Source organism: Rattus norvegicus, chromosome X, assembly GCF_036323735.1.
Source record: "Rattus norvegicus strain BN/NHsdMcwi chromosome X, GRCr8, whole genome shotgun sequence".
NCBI classification, from domain to species: domain Eukaryota; kingdom Metazoa; phylum Chordata; class Mammalia; order Rodentia; family Muridae; genus Rattus; species Rattus norvegicus.
In genome coordinates, this window is record NC_086039.1 from 110,091,596 (window position 1) to 110,115,296 (window position 23,701).

The 23,701-nt window shown below is 37.0% G+C and overlaps 1 protein-coding gene across 2 annotated transcripts in view; it reads left to right on the forward strand.

The window, feature by feature from the left end:
• Positions 1-19,619, forward strand: part of Col4a5 (collagen type IV alpha 5 chain) — a 203,964-nt gene extending 184,345 nt beyond the window's left edge. The window contains exons 42-51 of one of the 2 annotated variants that reach the window (XM_006257313.3): positions 613-746; positions 2,670-2,742; positions 3,172-3,243; positions 6,749-6,877; positions 7,125-7,223; positions 9,268-9,480; positions 14,190-14,367; positions 16,442-16,556; positions 16,904-17,076; positions 18,402-19,567. In XM_006257313.3, coding sequence (XP_006257375.1) covers positions 613-746; positions 2,670-2,742; positions 3,172-3,243; positions 6,749-6,877; positions 7,125-7,223; positions 9,268-9,480; positions 14,190-14,367; positions 16,442-16,556; positions 16,904-17,076; positions 18,402-18,483 — 1,268 coding nt within the window. In that variant the 3' untranslated portion in view covers positions 18,484-19,567. Of the gene's footprint in view, positions 1-612; positions 747-2,669; positions 2,743-3,171; positions 3,244-6,748; positions 6,878-7,124; positions 7,224-9,267; positions 9,481-14,189; positions 14,368-16,441; positions 16,557-16,903; positions 17,077-18,401 lie in introns of both variants that reach the window. The other variant, NM_001426996.1, reaches the window with a different exon arrangement.
• The last annotated feature ends 4,082 nt before the right edge of the window (positions 19,620-23,701 follow it).

Genomic DNA, 23,701 nt, shown 5'->3' on the forward strand with positions numbered 1-23,701 from the left:
CAGCTAGCAGTGCTAAGTACTAAAGGACTTATTCTTGGGAACCCTTCCTAATGGTACTGGACCCAATAGTCCAGCATATGACCCAGGAAACTGTTTTGACATCTCCATTCCCACAGAAACGTGCTGCAATTTGAGACTAATGCTATCCTATGTCTCATTTAAATTTGAATCCAACACTTGTTTTGTGGACTACAGAAGCAAACATCATATCCAGAGTTACTTTAGACTCGAGTTTACTATGTTTAGCAGAAAATAAGATACAAAGGTCTGTGAAGATTTTGCTGACTTGGTAGACTACTTGGATAATATACATGAATCCCCAGGATGATACAAACTAAATGTTGTGGTACATCCCTATAATCCTAGCATTTGGGAGGTGGGGCAAGCAGATCAGAAGTTCAAGGTCCCTTGTTTGCTGCATAATGAGTTAAATAGCAACCTGAGATACATGAGGCACAAAGGGTCTACAAACCAGCATTAATAACAAAAATTCTACATTTACTCAGTCTGCATCTATGTATTTTACCCCACAAACTGACACAAAGATGACTGATATTCTAAAAAAACAGGAATACTATACTAATATGTGGCTGTTTGCTGTGCATTACCAAGGTCCACCTGGTACAGAAGGTCCTCGTGGCCCCCCTGGAAATGGAGGTATTAAAGGAGAGAGGGGAAATCCAGGTCCACCTGGGCAACCAGGCTTACCTGGCTTGAAAGGAGATCAAGGACCACCAGGCCTTCCGGTAAGAAATGAGACTACACATTTGATGGTAGAATAGAGTGGCTGACAGCTTTCGAAATGGGAATTCTGAGCAGCAGAACTTTGCTAACACTCACCACATGGCTCACTGGTGAAGTAAAAAGAAGAGTAGAAGGCAAGGTTCCTAGTCTTCCCACTAAAATGTCTTTGCTGTTTTATACTAAAAGAGTTTTGGTTAGAACAAACCTATGAAAAGGAAACTTACATATACACATCAGTACACTGCATTTGGACGGATACACCATAGGAGAGTAATTATGGTGAGTGGGACTAGTTCCGACTTTGAAATTAGAGTCAAGGTGTAGTCTCAGTCATACTGTTTCTCTAAGTTTAAGTTTAAGTTTCTCTCTTATATAACCACAGTGCAGCTATCAACTTGACAAAATTGAATAGAAATCAAATATTTTAATTTCTACTATCTCTGTTCTGATTTTATCAGATGGTATAGTAATATAGATTTTAACATTTCATCCTGTAGCAAGGTATCTGGACCAAATCATGTATTCCACTTAACTGCTGCGTCTCTTTATTCTATAATATGAAATAGTTTCTTAGCCTTTTTTCTTTCATGACTTTAATACATAAAAATGTAGCCTCTCCTCACTTTAAAAATAGAATAAGCCTTCCTTTGTCTAATTTGTCATTTTAATCAAATTCAGGTTATATAGCCTTAGCTAGAATACTATAAGAGCAACAAAAATACTATCCTCATCAAGATTTCTCCATAAGTTTAACATCTATTAATGCGTTTTGAATGGAAAAATTTTACTGGGTTAATGGCAAAAATGATGACTTTGTAGACTCCGCATTATCTCCACATGTACCATTTAGTCCTACTGTAGGCAAGAGATGTCCCTTCTATTCTATGCAGTCACATATTTATTATGAGTATGGACTCATGGTTTTTTCCCAATGATTTATAAATTTTTAAACTGCCATTGCTTATTTTGCTATTCACATTTTTCCAGATAGCCGCATGGAGCTGGATCTGCTGGCATTCTGACATGCTTCTAAAACCTCCTTTTCTTTGACACTTTCCTATATTTTGACATAAAAATACATTCTCACCTTAGGCCCTTTTCAGTCCTACTATTAAAGGCTTCATAGTCCTACAGTTAGTGCAGTACTGAAGCCTCTTGAATCATTTTGACATTATGTGTGCTACCTTTTAGATTCTTGAGCTTCTCTCTCTCTCTCTCTCTCTCTCTCTCTCTCTCTCTCTCTCTCTCTCTCTCATTTTTGTTGCTTCTATACTATCAGTGGCTCCTCAACCTATTATAGTTCCTATATTATATTTGCCAAGTCTTTTTATAATTTCTATACAAATGATTCTAATCTAAGCATCTATCGCCTCAGATCTAGAGTAAAAAGAAAGTGATCTTTTTAATAACCATTACTGACTAAATATTCTATTATCAACTATTTCCTAAGCATTTAAGAAGAACTTTGTCATTTAATCTTTACTGTCACTCCATAAAGTAGGCCTACTACTATTTTCTCTGTGCTGGGTAAAAGGTAATAAGCAGACTGAGAATTTAGATCCTTCCAGTTTAACTGGAGCAACAGCTCTCTATGCTACCATGCAATACTTGAATATTTTTCCCATTTTTTAATTGGGCATTTTCTTTATTTACATTTCAAATGTTATCCCCTTTCCTGTTTTCCCATCCATAAGCCCCCTATCCCCCCTCCCCTTCTTCAATAAGGGTGTTCCCCCACCCACGCACCCCTTCCTGCCTCCCCACGCTGACACTCCCTTACACTGAGGGTCGAGCCTTGGCAGGACCAAGGGCTTCTCCTCCCATTGGTGCCCAACAAGGCCGTCCTCTGCCACATATGCAGCTGGAGCCATGGGTCTACTCTGTCTTAGTTATGTTCCTAACAGCAATGATTTTTGTTTACTCAGGGTAACCCTGGCCGACCAGGTCTTAATGGAATGAAAGGAGATCCTGGTCTCCCTGGTGTTCCAGGATTCCCAGGTATTTGAAAGAATGGCTTAAGGTTTTCCGTTATATTCTTAAGTGTTTTTATTTATTCTTTGAACATTCCATATATTCAATATATTGATATTATATGTGCATTCATTACCTTCCTCCAGCTCACTGCATCTCTCTCCCCTATTCACATTCTCTTTATTGATTGCCGTTACTACTACTATACTATATGCTATATTATACTGCTACAGTAGTAGTAGTAGTAGTAGTAGTAGTAGTAGTAGTAGTAGTAGTAGTAGTTGTTGTTGTTGTTGTTGTTGTTGTTGTTGTTATTGTATAAACAATTCCCTAAGTCCAACTAGGGCTGACCATATTAAGCTCACCTGTTTTTTGTGACCTTTTTTTCTTATTTTCCTATATAAGGCTGTCTTGTTGCATATTTGTGCAGTTTTATTTTATATATCATCTTTCCAGGAATGAAAGGACCCATTGGAGTACCAGGCTCAACTGGCCCTGATGGGGAACCAGGTCTTACGGGGCCCCCAGGTAAGAATTTTTCTTCTAAGCCTGTTTATGCCTGATCCTTAGAAACACAAAAGACTTTTAAAAGTATCCATTCTGTCTTTCCAAATTATCAAAATGATTTTCTTATCAACATCATTTCCTAATTTCTAAACTATTTATTTAATTCTATTATATTGATAGCCACCCTATTAAATTTAAGGTAGACATTTCTAGCCCCATCCAACAGTAGGAAAAGCGAGCCAGTAAGAATTGGGCTTCCAGATCAGGCCTAGCTTTATTTCTCTGAATTCTTTAAGTCTGTGGTGTCTTCAGAAACAGAACCTTACCATCAAGTTTTGGGTAACCGATAGCCTGTTATGTTTGGGAGTGGTCTATGGCAACTCACTGTCCAATAACTTCAAAAGAAGTAACTCATTCCTGCACTGGACTTTTCCTTTGTTAGCCTATGGTATCTACTAGAGGTATTGTTGCTCTGTTATTGAATAACTATATTTTAACCTGTGTGTGTGTGTGTGTGTGTGTGTGTGTGTGTGTAAATTTCTGCAATCATAGGTTTCCATATGTGTTCAACAGTTTTTAATATTACTATCCATCCTCATTGCCTCTTCTCTACACTGCCCTTCCTTTCCCCATCGCAATTTAACCTTTATTGTTACTAGTCCCATTTAACCCTTAATAGCTGTTTTTTTTCTTCCTCCTCTGAAGTTTCCTCTCCATGGCGCTTTATTACTTTCCTGACTTCTGTGGATATTCCAAATGAAACGCTCACTAATGGCTTAAAGCTAACATCCACAGATTAGAGAAAACATGATCTTTGTTTTTTCTGGATGTGGGTTACCTACTCAGAATGATTGTTTCTAGCTTATTCATTTATCTGTAAATTTCATGTTATAATTTCCTTAATATTTGAATAATATTTCATTATATAAATATATTACATTTTAAATACCCTTTCATCGGTTGATCAATATCTCTAGGCTGTTTTCTTTTTCTGGCTATTGTGAAGAGAAAACAGCAATAAACATCAATGAGCAGATAGATATATATTTTGGGATTACTCAAGAGTCACACAACTGGATCACATGTAGATCTACTTCTAGCTTTCTGAAGAACCTCCACTCATTTTCATGTTGGCTGCACAAGGATGTACTCCTACCAGCAGTGAAGAAGTATTTCTCTTTCCCCACATCCATGCCAACATTTGTCATTTTATTTTGTTTTGGTTTGCTTGTTTGTGTAGGTTATACATTTATGGGCATTCTGATTTGGTAAGATGAAGTCTCAAAGTTCATTTGCATTTCCCTGACATCGAAATATGTTAAATATTTTAAACGGTTTAGTGCTGTTTATGTCCTGTTGTTGGATTTTTTTTCCTTTAATGAGTATAAAATTTTCATCTTCTGACTAGTTTCAGTTTTAAATCTATTTCATCGGATATTAGAAAAGCTTTTTGATCCATTTTTTAGACTATCCTTTTCCATCCTTTCACCCTAACATGTTTTTTTGGTGGCAACATCAACAACAATAAAGAGATGTGTCTTGTTTTCTGATCCAATCTGTCAATCTGTGTCACTTTATTGGACAGTTAAGAACCTTAAAAGTTATTGTTGAACAATATACACTGATTTCTGATATTTCATTGTTGTGTGAGGTTTTATTAGGTTTCTCTTCATTTCATTTCTTTTCATTCAACATTCTGAAATTTTTTAGATCTCTTTCTTATGCTTGGAGATCTTTAACCTTCTCTTCTGACCTAAATATTCCTGGCAGTATCTTCTGGAGAGCTACCTTATGGATCATGAATGCTTTCATATATTTTTTATCCTAGAATGTTTTGTTTGTCCTATTATAATTGATAGTTTTGGTGGATAGAGTACCTTGGGCTAATGTTTTTGGTTTTTAATAACTTAAATAACATCATTCCAATTCATTCTAGCTTTCATAGTTTCCACTGGAAAAAAATCAACTGTTATTCTGACTTTATATGTGACATGGTCTTTTTCCCTTGCAAGCTTTAATATTAATAGCCTTTCTTTTTCTGTCCATTCTTTTATTTGGTATGGAGAGTTTATTTCCTGGTCCAGTCTATTTGGTGTTCTGTATACCTCTTGGGCATTAATCTCTTTCCTTATATTAGGGGCATTTTATTCTATGATTCTGGTGAAAATATTTTCTGTACCTTTTATGTGTTTCTTCTCCTTCTATACCTATTCTTCCTAGATTTGGTCTCTTTATAGTGGCCCAGAGGTCCTGTATCTTCCATTATTGGAATTCGTTGGATTTGACATTTTCTTTGGCTGAGTGATCCAATTCTTCTACCTATTCTTCAAGACCTAATATTCTCTCTTCCACTTGGTCTAATCTAATGGTAAGGCTTTCATGTAAATTTTTTTGTTTGAATTTCTGAATATTTCATTTCAAGACTTTTCATTTTGACATTTTGTCAGAGAATCTCTTCATTAACTTCTATTTTTCATATCTTGAATTGTTTTTATTATTTACTTGTTTGTGTTTTTGAGTGCTTCATTCCAGAATTCATTCTTACCTCTTCAAGTTCCTTGATAATTCTCATTATTCCTATTTTGAAATACTTTGTTGCATACCTTCTGAATCACTTTTCTCAGGGAACATTACTACAGGAGTATTAGTAGATTATTCATGTTTGTATATCTGTAATGGGGTCCTGAAATACGTTATTGTCTCTCCTTTGTTGAGTGGATATTTGAAGCTCTGTTTCCTATAGCCCCACGTTATCATGTAACAGACTAGCTGTATAGGGCTTAATGTTTAGACGTTGGGCAATTTAGTGTTGGTGTTAAATGGGATTTCAGAAGTGGTCCTAGCTAAAGCACAAGCTAATTGAACTCTCTAAGCACCCAAATAAGCCTTTGATAATGTTCAGGAGTGTTGGGGGAAGGTTCTCAGGACTGGTCATCAAGCCATAGTTGCTAGTAGAATTGATAATACAAGTCTAGGGTCCCTACCTGAAGGAGAGGAGCAGGGTAGGGGAATGGTGACTAGGGGTGTATGTAATGCTACTTCTTGGAGAGTGACATCTTTAGGTCATGGAAAAGGGTGGAGTTGGTAACCAGAACCTTTGGTTCTGCATTGACAAGGGGCAAGTTGTACATGGCAGCCATGGGTGAAGTTGGCAAAGATAGCTAGAGTTGGCAGCTATAATCTAAGCTTTTTCTGGCTAGAGAGGAGGGGAACAAAGGTTCTCAGCATGGAAGGATGGAGTTAGTTGTGTGAGTCTGGAATTTCCATCCTGAGGGATTCCAGGAAGGTTGGTCTGAAGGCTGGAATGGGCTCGTTTTAATTTTCTTTATTAAATGATTATAATTTCCCTGAATACACTTCTGTTTGATGTGGTAGCAGTTAGGTACGTTTGTTTGTTTGTTTGTTTGTTTGTTTGTTTGTTTGTTTTGTCACACAAATGCATCTTCTGACCTTAGGCCAATTTGGTATCTGTTTCTCCTGATATTTTATCTTCACGGTCTTTACATGTATGTGTTTTGCTTCTTAGGTCCTCCTGGGTTGCCTGGTCCTTCAGGACAGAGTATTGTAATCAAAGGAGATCCTGGACCTCCAGGAATTCCTGGACAACCTGGATTAAAAGGTCTACCAGGACTTCCAGGCCCTCAAGGTCTACCAGGTACCTTTGTAGATCATTGTTTAATGTTCTCTATTTGAGAACATTCCCTTGATCCACGTTTTACATGCAAATAGTTTGTCTCTGACAGTCCCAGCAAGGAACAGAATAAGAGGCCACCATGGATCCCACATACCTTTTTCTTAAAAAATGTTAAAATAATTTAGGCCGAACCAGATTTCTTTTAACTACTCTGAGCAAGCTAATTTAAATGGTTTGATTGTGTGAAAATCTGTTTCTTTTCTTGTAGGTCCAATTGGCCCTCCAGGAGATCCAGGACGCAATGGACTCCCAGGCTTTGATGGTGCAGGAGGGCGCAAAGGAGACCCAGGCCTGCCGGGGCAGCCAGGTAAAAAGACTAAAACAGTGATGTTGGTCGTGGCATTTATGCTTTCCAGGTCTGGTCTCTGGATTTGGGGCTGTACTTGGAGCTCTGACAACTTCTTGTGTAGACAGCATGTCAAATCCAGAGCTGGGGAAAAATGGGGAGTTACATCCAAAGAAATATGCTATACCAGACAATCATACATATGTTGCATTTTCTTTGATATAAAGCATTAGAAATCCAAGATGTTCTTCCAGGTATTCAATATAATTACTTTTCAGCTATTTTGTTTTATTGTATTTCAGTAAGGCTTAAACCTAGGGATTCGGTATACGGGACAGGCTATTGTTGAGATACAGTCACAGCGCCACTCAATTCATTTTCAGTGTAATTCATTAACTACCTTAGAACGATTTTTTTAATCTTTCTTCATTTTGTGATGTTATAGAAGATAATTTCCTCTACAGAATGCAGTAAATATAGACGAAAAATTTAAAGGATCACCATAGAACTCATGCTGAGAAAATATATTGATATATAGATCTTTAAAGTCAGTCATTACTATATCCTTTTTACAATATTAATTTTGGTTTCTGCTAAATGTATTTCAGCTTTTCATTTTTTTAAACTCAATATATTACTATATAACCATGGTTGGCCCAATCTTTACAGTATGGCCTGGGCTGGCCCCAAAATCATGGCATTCCTCTTTCCTTAGCCTCCAAAGTACTGAGAATCAGTTTCCTACATTTCAATCAAAAGTCAACCTAATTCACAAACAAATTTGATTAAACTTATTTAAAAATTCATTAATATGATTGCTAAAATAAAAATAAAAGCCAAGCTGTGGTGGCACACACCTTTAGACCAGCACTTGGGAGGCAGAGGCAGGCAGATATCTTGAGTTCAAGGCCAGCCTGGTCTACAGAGCAAGTTTTAGGACAAACAGGGTTATGCAAAGAACCCCTGTCTTGAAAAAAACAAAAAAATTACAAGATTATAAACTTAATAGATTGTTTATTTTGTGTTAGTAACTCTAGGTAGTATAGGTTTAAAACGGAGTAATATGAACATAATGAATGTATATTAAAAAGAGTATCTTTGGTAACAAAACAAAGTAGTGATACATGTGCACCTTCTTAGAGCCAACACTGCCAATTCAGTAATTTTGTGTTTCCAAAGAATGAACAAATTAGTGACATCTTTTGCTATGATGTGCCCTAAAAGCAAAAATCAACACATACCACACACAGTAATTAAAGCCCTGGGCACAAAGAGCACTACCAGTGTCATAATAAAATGATGCTTTTGCAGAGCTAGAGAGATGGCTCAATGGTTAAGAGTACCTACTACTCCCAGAGGTCCTGAGTTCAATTCCCAGCAACCACATGGTGGCTCACAACCATCTGTAATGGGATCAAATACCTTCCTCTGGTGTATCTGAAGACAGCTACATTGTACTTGTAAAGTAAAATAAAAAAAAACTTTTTAAACCATGCATTTTGAAGGCTTTTAAATAATATGTTACTTAATTTCTAAGCAAATATCCTTTGGAACAATTCTCCAGATGTATTAAAGAAAATCATTTTCAACACTGAAGCTGGAGGAGCTCTGGAAACCAAACTCTTCTTTTCCAGTGGTTGAACAAAGCAGCTAGTAAAATTTGGTCATAAGATCCAAACTCCTTTAGAATAAAAAGAGAGCAGAAAGCATGCTACCTTTCCACAGGCATCACTTTTTCCTACCTAAAATTCTGTTCAAGAATTTTTAGTGTGCCAGGACAATATGATCTCTTTGAGGGCAAAGTAAATAATCTTTTTTTTTTTCCGGAGCTGAGGACTGAACCCAGGGCCTTGCGCTTGCTAGGCAAGCGCTCTACCACTGAGCTAAATCCCCAACCCCTAAAGTAAATAATCTTGTTTGTCCTTCTACCCATTATAACTGACAATGCCTTTTCAGACACCACATACAGATTGAATCAATTAACTAATCATTATGTTTTGTTAATAGCCACAATAGTGGATCAGACCTTACTTAATCTTGTATGCCAATGCTTTCATTCAAATAGGTAGCCGTGGATTGGATGGTCCCCCAGGACCAGATGGATTGCAAGGACCTCCAGGGCCCCCGGGAACCACCTCTGTTGCCCATGGATTCCTCATCACACGTCACAGTCAGACAACAGATGCACCACAATGCCCACAGGGAACAGTCCATATCTATGATGGCTTTTCTCTCTTATATGTACAAGGAAATAAAAGAGCCCATGGTCAAGACTTGGGTAAGATAAGTCGATCTAACTTCTCCCTGTGCATTTTGAATTTATTTTTAAAAATTTCTTATGTTCTAGAGTGACTTAGGACAAAATGTATAACTCTTTTCTTTGGGGCCCTCAAATTGAAGAGTATGTCCGAGTCAACTGACTACAGTCACCATAAATGTTAAATGAATAATTTTAACTTCAAATTAAAAACATTAAAAGCATTGTACCTAGTACAAGGTACCTTTTTTGGTTTAAAGTAAGTTGACTTCAAAGACATGTTTCCTTTTACTTAGTTTAGTAATGAAGCAGTTGTCCAGGGCAGTCTATAGTATAGCAGCTGCTTGATTGTACACTGTAATTTATGGGTGACAGATTCTTATTATGAGCTATTCAATGCATCTCCATATGTCTTCTCTATACTTAGTCAATGGGATGAGGCTACACTGATGACTGTCAAGACCTCTCCATCTCTATGATTTCATTTTTGCAGTTTCAACATTGGTTTTAGATAAGGGCTGATCATTTTATCTGAGGCTATTTATATTAAAATCCTCCAATTTACATTTATGAAAACTTTTAAAAAGATAGTCTAGGCTCTCAACTTCTGGGTTATCTATGGTTAGAAACTTCCCGGGGTCTTATTGGCTATGAAAAGAGTTCTCAGACTTGGTAACTATAAACTATTCCTACCTTGATCCTCTTTAGGCCTGGAACAGAAAAAGGCTAGAAAAAGAGCTTACAATCCAAGAGTGGTCTGTATTGACAGGACTTTGCTAAGGTTTGAGTTATGTTAATGAACAAATAAAAAATTAAACAAGGATAGCTTCAATGTTGAACAATTACCTGGTGGGATATTTTCCAGTATAGATAGGTAGAAAGACTACAATGTTTTCCTATTTTTTTGTGATTATAACACAATTGCATAGTTTTGTCTTCCCTTTCCCCCTTCCAAATTCTTCTTTTTTACCCACCTTACTCTTTTAAAGTCATGGCACACACACACCCTCACACACTATATATATAGTGTGTGTAAGGAGATTTTTCTGTGATATATATATATACATATATATAACAATTAATAGAATATATATTCATAAATGCAACATGTTCATTGCATACAATGTACTATATATACATGTTTTCAGGGCTGACCTTTCAGTATTAGATAACCAATTGGTGTGATCTTCCCTAGAGGAGAAAAATTGAATTTTGGAATGTCTCTGTCTGAGAGGGAGAAAAGCAGTAATCTATTAAGGCCTTGTTATTTTGGGATATGGGAAGTGCATGCTATCATGGTTTAAAATTTTTGAGACTGTAATAGTGATTCTACATTGTTATAGGCACCCAACAGCACAGACTTGTTTAAACACCACAGTCTTATCATTATGGGGCTTTCTCTTATGCACATTTTCCATTGTTTTATGAATGAGACAAAGTGTGATTACAGCTTTGTACTAAATCAGGCAATAAATTGGCTTTTTAAAAAAAGTTACTGCAACATATACATAACACTATCAAACCCTTTGTCTAATTTGATTTTTACAAGAACAACAAAGATAGAGGACAAAATTTTTCCAAAGAATTATAAACAAAAAAACCTAGTTAATAGGTTAAATTAGTTAATAATAGCCACACAAGTAATAAATTTTAGATTTAGGACTTGAACACAAACCATGGCAATTCTTTTTTCCCATTAATTTATTTACTTACTCACTTTACATCCTTATTAAAGCCCTTCTCTCCTCTCAGTCCTCCCTCATACAGTCCCTCCCCCATACTTCTCTTCACTCTACCTCTGAGGAGGTGGAGGTCCCTGTTGGGTATAAACCCATCCTAGCACCTTAAGTCACTGTAGAAGTAGGTATACCCTCTTCCATTGAGGCCAGATAAGAAAACCCAGGTAGGGGAGCAGGATCCACAGGCAGTCACAGACTTAGGAACATCCCCTGCTCCAGTTGTTGGGGGACGAGCATGAAGACCAAGATAGATATCTGCTACATATGTGCAGGGGCCTAGGTCTAGCCCTTGTATGCTCTTTGGTTGGTGGTTCAGTCTCTGGGATCTCCCAAGGGTTCAAGTTACTTGACTCAGTCTTCTAATGGAGTTCCTATACCATTTGGGTCCCCCACTCCTTCCCCCAACTTTTCCACAAGACTCTCTGAGCTCTGTCCAATGTTTGGCTATGAGTCTCTGCATTTTTTCCAGTCAGCTTCTGTGGTAGAGACTCTCAAAGAACAGTTATTGTAGGCTCCTGTCTATCAATCTAGGCTGACAGATACAACCATAGACAGAACTTGAAGGAGGAAGGTAGGGCTACAGTGGGTCCCTATTGATCTTCTGAAGACAGCTCAGTACATTCCCCCCCCACAAATTGTTAGGAGTTGCTACTGCATTCATTTATGTCTGCCTTACACAGAGCACCTGTGTATCCAGGCCAGCAGTAACAAATATAGATGTTGACAGTAACTTCACCTATTGTATCATTGTGACAAAGGCTTTAACCAACAAAGAGTTATCACAGTCTCAAAGTGTGCCCCTGCGAGTCCACTACCCATGGACTAGTCCATAGTAGTAGTTGTTTCCTCCATCTACACATAGACGGATATGGAGACATGGCTGACTAGCATATTGTCAAAGTTGAGTTCACAGCGGTCTCCAAGGAATCTCTTGCCACAATGGGACTGGGTGCCAGGATGGAATCAATGGCTACTCCTGCTTCCATGTGTTTGGATACCATGGAGGCAATTCTAAATCTGTCCACTGTAAGTGGTGCAATGCTGCCATTCCCTTTCATGTTACCTTGAGTCAATTACTTTTCTTTTAGCCACTTTTGTATGTTGGGTTATTTTATTTCAACTAAATCAATGACTTTCAAGTTAAGAACCTTTGCAAAGATCCCTAGGCCTCTCCCAAATCTATCACATAATAATTCTAAATGATTGGGGGAAGGTGGTCAGTGCTGGGGATTAAACCAATTATCCCAACCATTGTAGGAAAATGCTATCGATTGTTATCAAACCCCATTTTGAGAAAAAAAAGTATCCTTTTGGACACATAAGAATACTCTCAATTTTCATATCCTCCATTCCCGTGTTGACTTTCTCCTACAGTTGACCTGTATTTGAGGTGGTTACCTTTGTCATACAACCTTTGAACATCAGTTGCCTTTCATGGAAGAATTATCATTCAAAAGGACTGTATAAACTCATTAATACATAGTTTTGGAGGATCTGGAGAGATAGCTCAATCGTTAACAATGTGTACGGCTCTCACAGAAGGCCCAAATTTGGTTCCTAGAAGACACAGGTTGGACTCCTTACAACTGCCTGCAATTCCAACTACAGGGCATCTGCCTTCCTCTTCTGGCCTCTCAGAGTGCTCACATGTACAAACACACACACACACACACACACACACACACACACACACACACACACACCACACACACTTAATTAATTAAAAATAAAATATTAGGAATGAAAAGAAAATAAATACATTTGTATGACACTGAAAATAGAGCTCAGTGAAAGAATTCTCAAGTAGCAAGCCCTAGACGTGGTTTTAAACTGTAATACTACAAAAAATGCAAAACAAAATTAGAAAAAATTATATATTTCTAACAAAAAATGAATGTAATCTTTGCTTAGTAATTTAAAAGGTATATCAGTTGTGAGTGAATAATTGTGATAACGACAGGTCAAAGCAAAAAGTTTAACATATAAAGTCGTATGGCTATGCAAAACCTTTAAAGTTATTTAAATTTTTATTTCAAAAAGATAAAATAGCATATTTAGACTGTTCTATCACTGTGAAAAATACTTGAGAAAAACAACTTAAAAAATAAAGGATTTATTTTGTCCCATAGTGTCATAGATTTCATTCCATGGTCAGGTGGCTTCACTGCTTCCTGGCCTTGATGAAGCAAAACATCATGATAGAAGGATATGAAAGAATGGATGTATTCATTTCCTGGTTATCAGAAGGTAGAGAATTGAAGGCTTATGCTAGTAGGCTTTCTTCTTTCGCTTTCTCTTTTTTATCCTTCTTTATCCCCAACCTGTTCGATGGTATGATGGGCTTTCCTTAATATCAGGAAGTACTTCCACATTCACATCTAGAGATGTGTTTTACTAACTTTGTAGGGATGAAGGATGTCTCAATCCACTGAGGTTGGGAATCTAGACTAAACCATTTAAACTTGACTTTCCTTTTCTTTGTTTTTCCAGCAGTTTTTCCTTCTTCTTTTACATTTATTTACCTTTTGGTTTATCTCTAAACCTGTCTGTAATTGGTTAGCATTTTTATTAATAGTGTTTATACACTTGAAGAGATTGCTAGCCCACACAGGTAACATATTGAACATAGCTTAGAAAAGGGGCCATCATGGAACAAGACATAGGAAGATTCTGCAAAGACTTTGTGTGTGTCCTTTATGTGTACTCAAAAGAATGTATAATAATGTATTAATGTTCATCAATAGATACCATTATTTGTAGGATCTATAACCAATTTTTAAAAATCACTGGAGAATATGTAATGATCCATAGCAACAAAATCTACATCCATTGTAAAATTCATCTTGATTTTATAAATGATAAAAAATTATTGTGTTGGTTATCTGAAAGCTGTGCACCAGTTTCTTTGTGAAATGTTTTATTTTTACGGCTTTAGGATAAACTAAACATCGCAATGCATTCCTTCATCTTTTTCTTTTCAATTCTTCATAGGGACAGCTGGCAGCTGCCTTCGTCGCTTCAGTACCATGCCTTTCATGTTCTGCAACATTAACAACGTTTGTAACTTTGCTTCAAGAAATGACTATTCTTACTGGCTTTCCACCCCAGAGCCCATGCCAATGAACATGGAACCCCTGAAGGGCCAGAGCATCCAGCCATTCATTAGTCGGTGAGGCACTGGTTTGACTTTGGCATTTACCAATTCCCTCTTAGTTTAGCTTAGTAAGAAATCAGTCTAAAACAGATAATCAACAGTACCCATCCCAAGTTAGTGTACAAGAATGATTTTTAATACTCAACCCAATGTTTACTTTGGACTATATTTCTTAGAGATCAACTTTTGACTAAGTCCTATGGAAACATTTTAATAATGGGAGAGCTTAGTCTAGTTTTTATGCAAATATACCCGTGTATATTTGTTCGGGTTTTACTAATTTGGGATGCATCCAGCTTAGGCTAAGTGCTGCAAAAGATCAAATTGAAAAACTGGAAAACGTATAGGGGGAAAGATGTTTTATTCTAACTGAAGAAATCTGGAGATATCTGTCTCAAAGAAATGTGTTTTGAACTGGTCCATCTTTTGTAGATCGGACATCAACTAGATAAACACACAGCTATAAAGGGAAAGTCATACTAAGGAGAGACAATGAGAATGCATAGTAGATGAATGTATCTAGAATGTACTACTTAAAGTTTTCAGAGGAGAAAAGGTTAGAAAGTTAGCCTGAGCACAGATACTAGAATGCTTTGACTACCAAAGTATAGCTCGGAATTTAGTGTATTATAATGGGTAGCACTACAAGCCCTCAATCAATATTGGAGATAAAGCTCGGGGAGATTAAGGAACTATCAATGTACTTGAATTGCATAGTGACTGTCTTCAGGTAAAAACCAGTTACAGTGAATAGTATTGCTATGGTCTTAATGTAACTGGACTAGGTCTCACAATGGAGGACCTGCAACTCATTATTGGAGTAAACTAAAATTGGGAGTTGAGGTAATAGTTGAGTTTCAGCATTCTTTTAAAGTAACAAATAGAGGTTGGTACCATTACCGGAGATTTCCTGGTATTTTCCACATTGAAACAATCACTTGAGAATATTAGATTGTTATTTTATTTATTTATTTATTTTTATTTATTTATTTTTACACTCCATATTTTATTCCCCTCCCAGTCCACCCCCTGAGAGTTCCACATCCCATACCTCCTACCGTACCCCTCCACTCTCCCCATTCCTCCTCCCTGTGATCCTGATACAAGGTTACTAGTACACACAAGGAATGAATCATTATTTACTAAGTCCAATTTCTTTGACATTGAATACATACAGCTTATTAGCAAAATCATTGTTTCCTTTGTAACATTGTTACCTAACTCACTCCTCCCCCTTCTCTCTGTCTGTCTATCTGTCTCTGACTATCTCCCTCTCTGACTTTCCCTCTGTGTGTGTGTGTGTGTGTGTGTGTGTGTGTGTGTGTGTGTGTGTGTAACACATATAGCATGCAAGTGTGTGGAGATTTTTTTCAGTCTCAACTTTATGGAGAAAGAGTTCCCATAACGAATTATGTAGACAAATTTTGATCAATTGACCTCCATCATATTTCAAAATGTCCCCTCATGTTCTTTATTAAAATTTTGATATATTCATCAACATTTATTCTGTGGCCATTTTTCTTTGTACTTTTCAACCACATCTCCAACTGCCTGGGCACCTGCCCAGTTATTCTGTGTCTGTTGTACTTATCCAAATATGACCAAATGCCTAATAAATGTCTTTGAAGGAAGAATAAGGGGTGGATATTGAGAAAATATCTGCTTTTTTCTTTTCCAGTTTACTAGACATTCTTCTTACCACAATAATAGCATTACCAAGTGTTTACCTCCAGTTGGGCCCTCTGACAGCAAGTATGTAGAACACACTAAGCCAAACTCCTACATCAATTACCACATTGACTCCAGCAAGTATGAATGCAAATTTATGTCACAATGCAAAATGAAAATGCAGTAGCTGTAATTCTACAATGTATTGAAAGAAGGCTTACAATTTTGCTTATAAATGCATTATGCATGAGGGAAGAAAGTTCTCATGCAAAAAAAATGATTCTCAAAGTGCATTTTTCTCCTCTTCTGATCATTGAGGACCGTTGTCAAGGTCCTCTGTGATAGGAAGGCTTCTGAACAATAACAATTGTTGTTTCCTGCACCCTCACTCTGTAACTCATATTTTCTCTCCCTTTACCAGATGTGCAGTATGTGAGGCACCAGCTGTGGTGATTGCAGTTCACAGCCAGACTATTCAGATTCCTCACTGTCCTCAGGGGTGGGACTCTCTGTGGATTGGCTATTCATTCATGATGGTATGAAACCCCCATATTTGTTTTGCTCATCAGAGCTGACCTTCTATATAAGTACATTTCTCCCAATTTGAACCATCACCTCACTTGCATAGTTATAAGAAGCTTGAATCTTAAATGAATGCTGTCCAAGCACAGTGTTCTTCCACCCTCACTTTCTAGAGTCCATTTTTACAATATGCCCATTGCTTTTGTTGACTGCTTTTGACCCAGATACAGTTCTCTTTCAAGATTCCTACTTTCACTCATTGCATTTTAATTTGTGACCATGTTATGTACATATAATTGAATAATCATCAAAATATTATATCACATATATGTTGTGGAACATTTTCCTTATCTTTTTTTAGCATACAAGTGCAGGAGCAGAAGGCTCTGGCCAAGCCCTAGCCTCTCCTGGCTCCTGTTTGGAAGAATTTCGTTCAGCTCCCTTCATCGAATGTCATGGACGAGGGACATGCAATTACTATGCCAATTCTTACAGCTTTTGGCTGGCCACTGTTGATATGTCAGACATGTTCAGGTATGTTGCTTATGACTTTAGTTCAGGCCTTAAAGCTTCCTTCATAGATACTAGGGAAGAAAGATTCTGTTAGTGTGCTGTTCACCCTTATTAAATTTTAGAAATTTGTTGGACCAAGTTCTTTTGTCTTAGCTAGTTCTCCACATATAACTAACTTTTAATATAGAAACAAAATTTACGTTGTCTTGTCAGTGTGGTGACAGGTGGCTTAGTACTAATCTTTCAATATCAAAAAAGTCGGGAGTTGGCCTACTAAAGTGATATCATCTCGATAACTGAAGCTACAATTTATCATAACTTATAACACATAGTTTTTGTGAATTTATTTGGAGATTTCATCTGAGTCTTTGAGGAATGAAATAATACACATCTCTGAAGATTGCAATCTCTTCAAGTTTGCCTTTATTTTTATCTGTCGCTTCTTTCTTGATATTTGTATATGGTACCTTATTGTGCATTGCTTGTCAATTGATTAAGCTTCTCCCATCCTATACATATTTAAAAAGGTAAAAAAAATCACAAAGAAACAAATATAAAAAAATAACAGTCCTGAGGACAACAGTCACGAAAATACATGTAAAGATAAAGAGAATGAGGTTTGACTGTATTGTGGAGTATTATTCTGCCATAAAGCATTAAATTATATATGAAACCAAAAACCATGATATTCCAAATAAGCCATACTTAGACATATTTTCTCTCTCATGGATCCTGGATTTTACACACACACACACACACACACACACACACACACACACACACACGTATAAGCACATATGTAAGAAGAAAGAAGGTTGTCTGGAGAAAGGAAAGGGACTATTGGAATGCTAGAGAGAAAGGGACGGGTATGGAGGATGAAAGTATATGGTAAATTTTCTTTCTGGAACCCCCCACTATATGCAATGAATGTTAGCCAACAAAACTTTGTTTGCATACGTGTGATCACTCGTGAATATTAAGCCATAGCAATCAATGTGTACTAAGCAGTTAAGGGCCAACATGACGGCTCAACAGGTTAAGACACTTGCCCCTAAGCCCCACTTAGTTGTGTGCCCTGGACCCACACAGTCCAAGAAAGCGAGCCACTTCTATAACTTGTTCTGACCTTTCCAAACATGCCGTGGCAGGCATACTTCTACACACTTACAGACCGACAGACAGACATTTTTAAAAAGAAAATAAACTGTTAATTCCCTGACAAAGCTGCTTAACAGAAAGCGAATGTTGAAGTGTGACTTCTTCCCTATAATAGAATTTCAGTAGCCGAAGTGTATAGAATTGAAATCGGAAATGCAAACCTGATTGTTTCCGTTTTTATTTCCTAGTAAACCTCAGTCAGAGACACTGAAAGCAGGCGACTTGAGGACACGTATTAGCCGATGTCAAGTATGCATGAAAAGGACATAACATGTTGAAGAATTACTGGTGTTTTTAAATGTGATTATAAATATATATATATACATATATATAACAATTGTATGTGATTCCCAGGATGCAATGTTTCACTCACTCTCCCCAACTTTACCACTGCTACCACCAATGGTGCTAATATCCTCTATGAAGAAAGGAACATGCTGACTAGTAACCATGAAGATTCACAAGTACCTCAGCGATGTGCCAGAGCAAGGCCTCCATTCTTTCTTATGAAAGAAGTTGGGGAGTGACTATACTTCTGGGGGTCCAGAATAAATTTCTGGATTATAAGACGAAGTTCATATAATTTGCCTAGTTACTAAAATGGCACATTAAAAATTCAATGAAGAGAAGAATCAAAAATACTGACTGCAGTTTGAGGAAGTATTCTTTTTCATGGTGCTACTAATCCTAATGTACCCCCAGGTTTTTAATAGACGAGTGTTAATCTTATTTTGCTCTGTAAGTAAAAAAAAAATGTGTATATTCTGTAAACAACCTCTTAGCTCAAAATGTTGAGTCATTTAGATGTGATCCGGGATAAGCCCCTCTTCTGAAAAAAATCTATGAAATCTTACTCTATAGACAGCAAGATATTCATGGGAGAGAATTTATCTTACCATCAAGTTATTACTGGAATCAAATTAATTGGGATTTTAGCCCATAAATTCTTATCTGACTTAAAGAAAACACATCCTTTAAGTAACTTTGATCAGAATTTTAGTGGTTCATGTAAAACTTATCAACTTATCATATCCAATGGAGCAATCTCCTGTTTTATATATTGTTTTTGCATACTCCTGATGGTTTTGAGAAAAAATGCCAAATTAACAATTCTTATTATCCTGGTGCTTCCCATGTAAGAATTATTCTCCTGTAGGCTCATTTGTATAAGAAGACAATATTTGCTTGGTCTTCTCCCTTCAATTAGAAAAAGACAATGGACTTTTAAAACCTTTATATTTTAAACATTTTATCAAAATAGTCATAGAATACATTATTTTCTTAACTGTCATCTTCTCACTGAATGTTTTTTTTAATTTACCAGTATCAACTTAATTAAAGATATATGTTATAATTATGGCTCATTGTCTCTTTCTTTAGCATAAGAATAAAGCAATGTTCATTTATATTGGTACATCAAATATTTCTTTCTCAGGGAATTGGTTCCTGTGTCTTTGAGCATTATAATGCAGAAAACATATATCAAGGGAAACTTTTTCTGTGGGAAATAAATAAACTACTAGAAGACACGCTTGTAATACTGAATTTCTTCATAACATGGTATTGGTGGATATTAAAGAACAAGTTTGTATTTCAGAAAGAAATCATAATAATGCTTAAATCAGATTAGTGAGCTAATATTCCTCATAAATAAGAATGAGCCACATATAGCTCTCTAAAATAACCACTGACTTGCTAAGACTCAAAAGACTTTTAAAGCTTTTATAATAAAGTGTGTGTAATAGCTAAAATACAGCAACTGAAGCAACTTTTAAAATTTTAGATCCCAATAAGAACATATGGGCAATCTGGAGCTTAGAGCTTATAGTGGTGATTTTTAGACTCTAAGTAATAAGAACTATTTTACTTTTATTTTATGTTTTCATGTAGATCAACCCATGAAAACACTGTCGTGTGATTGATTCTAACTGGACCCCTATACCCATCCCCCAGATGATTTTCAACATGGCATACATTTGTCAGTTGTTCCTTGAGTTGCACGAAAAAATGTTGATTATAGTCTTCACGCGAACATGCTCCACGCACAGATAACACTTGTATTTCTTAACACCTCTCCTTCCCTCCAGCCCTCCCAATTTGAGTACACAAACCCATCCCAGTGAAAGACTCCGATGTTGTCCACTGTTCCTTGATATGGATTATTCAAAGACTGTTATGAATCTTGGAATTATCTTAGACAAGTGTTAACAGTTACCCACAATTCATGGTTTTCCCACATGGGCCAACAGTGAAAAACTTGTTCTGCTGAATCGGCTCATTTTACTACAAAACATGTTATGTACCAAATAGGGCTTTAAAAGTTAATAAATTTATTTAATGATTCACGTTAGATAAGGAGCAAGTCCAAATGTTCTACTGCTCTATGGAAGAATTGTTCCGTGGATAGCTCTAACCTTTGGAAGTCTAGATAGTCAGAGACCAACAACAATTGTAGGCCGTCTTTCTTAGCTTGACCAGACCTGCCACGTTGGTGTGTACACTTTGCTTTCAACAGAGGTTTTATTGACAGTTTGTCCTTCCATAGTGTTTTCCCCTTCCAATGAAATTGGAAAACCCTTTCCAGTTTTTATGGTGCCGATGAGGTTCTTTGCTTCAATTAGCATGATTAATTGAAAACTAGTCACTCCAAGCTGTTACCAGTTTGTACAGAGGTTAACACAAGGTGGCACTGTTGCCTGTAAAAATGCACCCACATGTGTCCCAAGCAGTTGAGCCCATTGTTGAAGGTGGTGATGGGTTTGTATGAACCTCTGCCCTTCTTATCCCGTATTTTAAGCTTCATGTTCTCTTTCATTGTCATAAAAATCAGTAGAAAATCATCCTAAATATGGCCCAGTTTCTCAGTATCTACATTCAAAATAAAAAGGCATCTTTAATGTCAAAAGTTCCAGTCTTAGTCTGAGTTGACTCTGAGAACACTTCCTTACCCTCTCAACACACAAGTAAAGAAACTGCTTTTGTTTGGCCAAGATTTCAGTTGGCTTTAGTGGGCAGAGGATCTCTTTTTCTCAGGCGGGGTTATTCAACCATATTCACCTCTAAACAGCTTTGAAAAGTAATCTGAATTTTGTTTTAAAAAATCACTCGCCATTGTTGATTTAAGTGCAGTATTTTCTGGGCGTGGTTTGTTTAAAGGTTTCTATAGTGGTAATAACTCATACATTGACACAGTAAAGGACTTGAATCTAGATAAGCCTGTCCTCCAAAGTGTGTGCTAGCAAAAGATCATTGGATGCTTATTAGCCATAACATGCTACAACACATAGCAATTCAGAATAAATCTAACCCCATCAGGATATGTGGTCATCAGGATGTATACTAGGTAAAATAGTCATGCTACCTAGTCTTGGATTGTGATCTCTCCTTAACTCTAGTACAAATCTCAGGTATTTGCCAGCAGTAGAGATTGTTTGCCAACCACTTCCTTAATGTAAGAACAGACCAAAATCCCATTAATATAATCTTAGTTCTCTATCTCTTTGAGAAGTCAACTTGCCAAACACCTGAACCTATGGACTAGTAGCTGGTAGGTTACTGTTATCACTGTTATCATTATTCACTATGGCCAATTCACATCACATCCTTCCCCCTGCTTTTTGCACACAGAGGGTTCCAAAGCCCTCTGCTTCAGGGCTCAATAAGCTGGATAGTGAAGTGAAACAGCTAAGGGACAGGTGAGTGGTACTGGTGGGATTAGGATATTTATTTTCACAGCTCCTTCTCTGTGGGGTCACTTCAGGTTGCACTGTGCCCCTAAATGGACTGTCCAGCTGCTTCTTCTTATCTCCTGTCTCGTCCCAGTCATCTCCTAATAATCCTTGGTGGTCTAGGTGTGTCTACAAGTTGGCTCATACTACTCTGCTAGTCATAATTAATTAATTACTGTTTTTCTAATTAAACTCTGATCTAATTATCATAAGTGCACTGTTTGAGTGCTATTGAAAATGTACTTAATACAGCACTGGCTCTAGTTTCCAAAATATAGAGATGGCACCAATTGATGGTAAATTGAAATTAATTTATAACAAAAAATATGCATATTCACGATTAAGGCAAACTGTACTGAAACACATTTATTAGGGTGAAATGGGACAAAATGTGTTCATTATGGTGCAAAATCATGTACTTTTCCTAAACATTGGATCTTTGGCTAATGTACTTTCTCTCTTTTGGCCATTTGTCTTCGATGGTCCTACTCCAAGTGCAAAACAAATTTCACTTGTGCTATTAGCAGGTTGGATTCTGATCTTTGAGAGCTCCTCAAAGGAAACTCTCGATACTGCTACTTCCGGGAGAAAAGCTGACAAGTTCTGCCTACAAGCCACCAAAATGACTGAAAATGTTACCGAGAAATAGGGACTTTACTCCTGCTCTGTAGGGCTGGAGAGATGGCTCAGCAGTTAAGAGCACTGGCTGCTCTTCCAGAGGCCCTGAGTTCAAATCCCAGCAACCACATGGTGGCTCACAACCATCTGCAATGGGATCTGATGCCCTCCTCTAGTGTGTCTGAAGACAGAGACAGTGTACTCATGTAAATAACAAATAAATCTTTAAAAAACACACAGACATCTGTCCAGAAGATCTTCAGATCTGCTATCCCTGTATCCATCTAGAGTGCTGTAGAAAATGCTCCTGGTAGAAAGAATGAGTGAAGACTGAGATTGGAAGCCACAGGTTGTCTGACACTACTTCCTAATTTCAATTAGAGCCACATAGAACCTACCAAAAATAACATATTTGATTTTAAGGTGAAATTGCTTCTCTGGTTCATTTCCTCAGGGCCAATAAGGCATTTGCTAACAGCTATTCTGCCACGAGACACAGACGGAAGACCAGATTTCAAAATTTTGTGTCTTCCTTTGATACAATATTATGACTGTGGCTCGGGCTCTCCAAAAATGACTCAGCAGCCAGCAGGGAGAGCAGAGCTTAATGTTTATAAGATCTCATTAAAGTTTCATTTTTCCCATATCTCACTTGATATCACTCCCCATATCTCTTTGGTATATTCAAGTGATGCTAGCTAGCATGGATCTCCAACTTATAGATGCATTAAGATATGCCTTGGACTAGTTAACTAAGCTTCCCCAGATTCAAGACAAATTACTAATTTATTTTCACTCAAAATTTAATCATCACCTTTTTGCACTAAAGTTAATCTATTTTACAAAAATTCAGAATCCATGGATGGAGAAACTGTTCAGTTAGCATTCTTCTTGTCTAGCACATGCTCAACCTCAGGATCCATTGCCAACATGACAACACCACACACACACACACACACACACACACACACACACACACACACACACACACCACAAACAAACAAAATAAACCACAAGAATTCCAAGTGTGGTAAAAATCAATAAGGGTCTACTAAAAGGATATTCTGAGTCATGAGAAGTGTGTTTTGGGAGTCTTGGTTCCCAAGTAAGAATGAATGTGTTTCATGAGACTCTTTCAAATT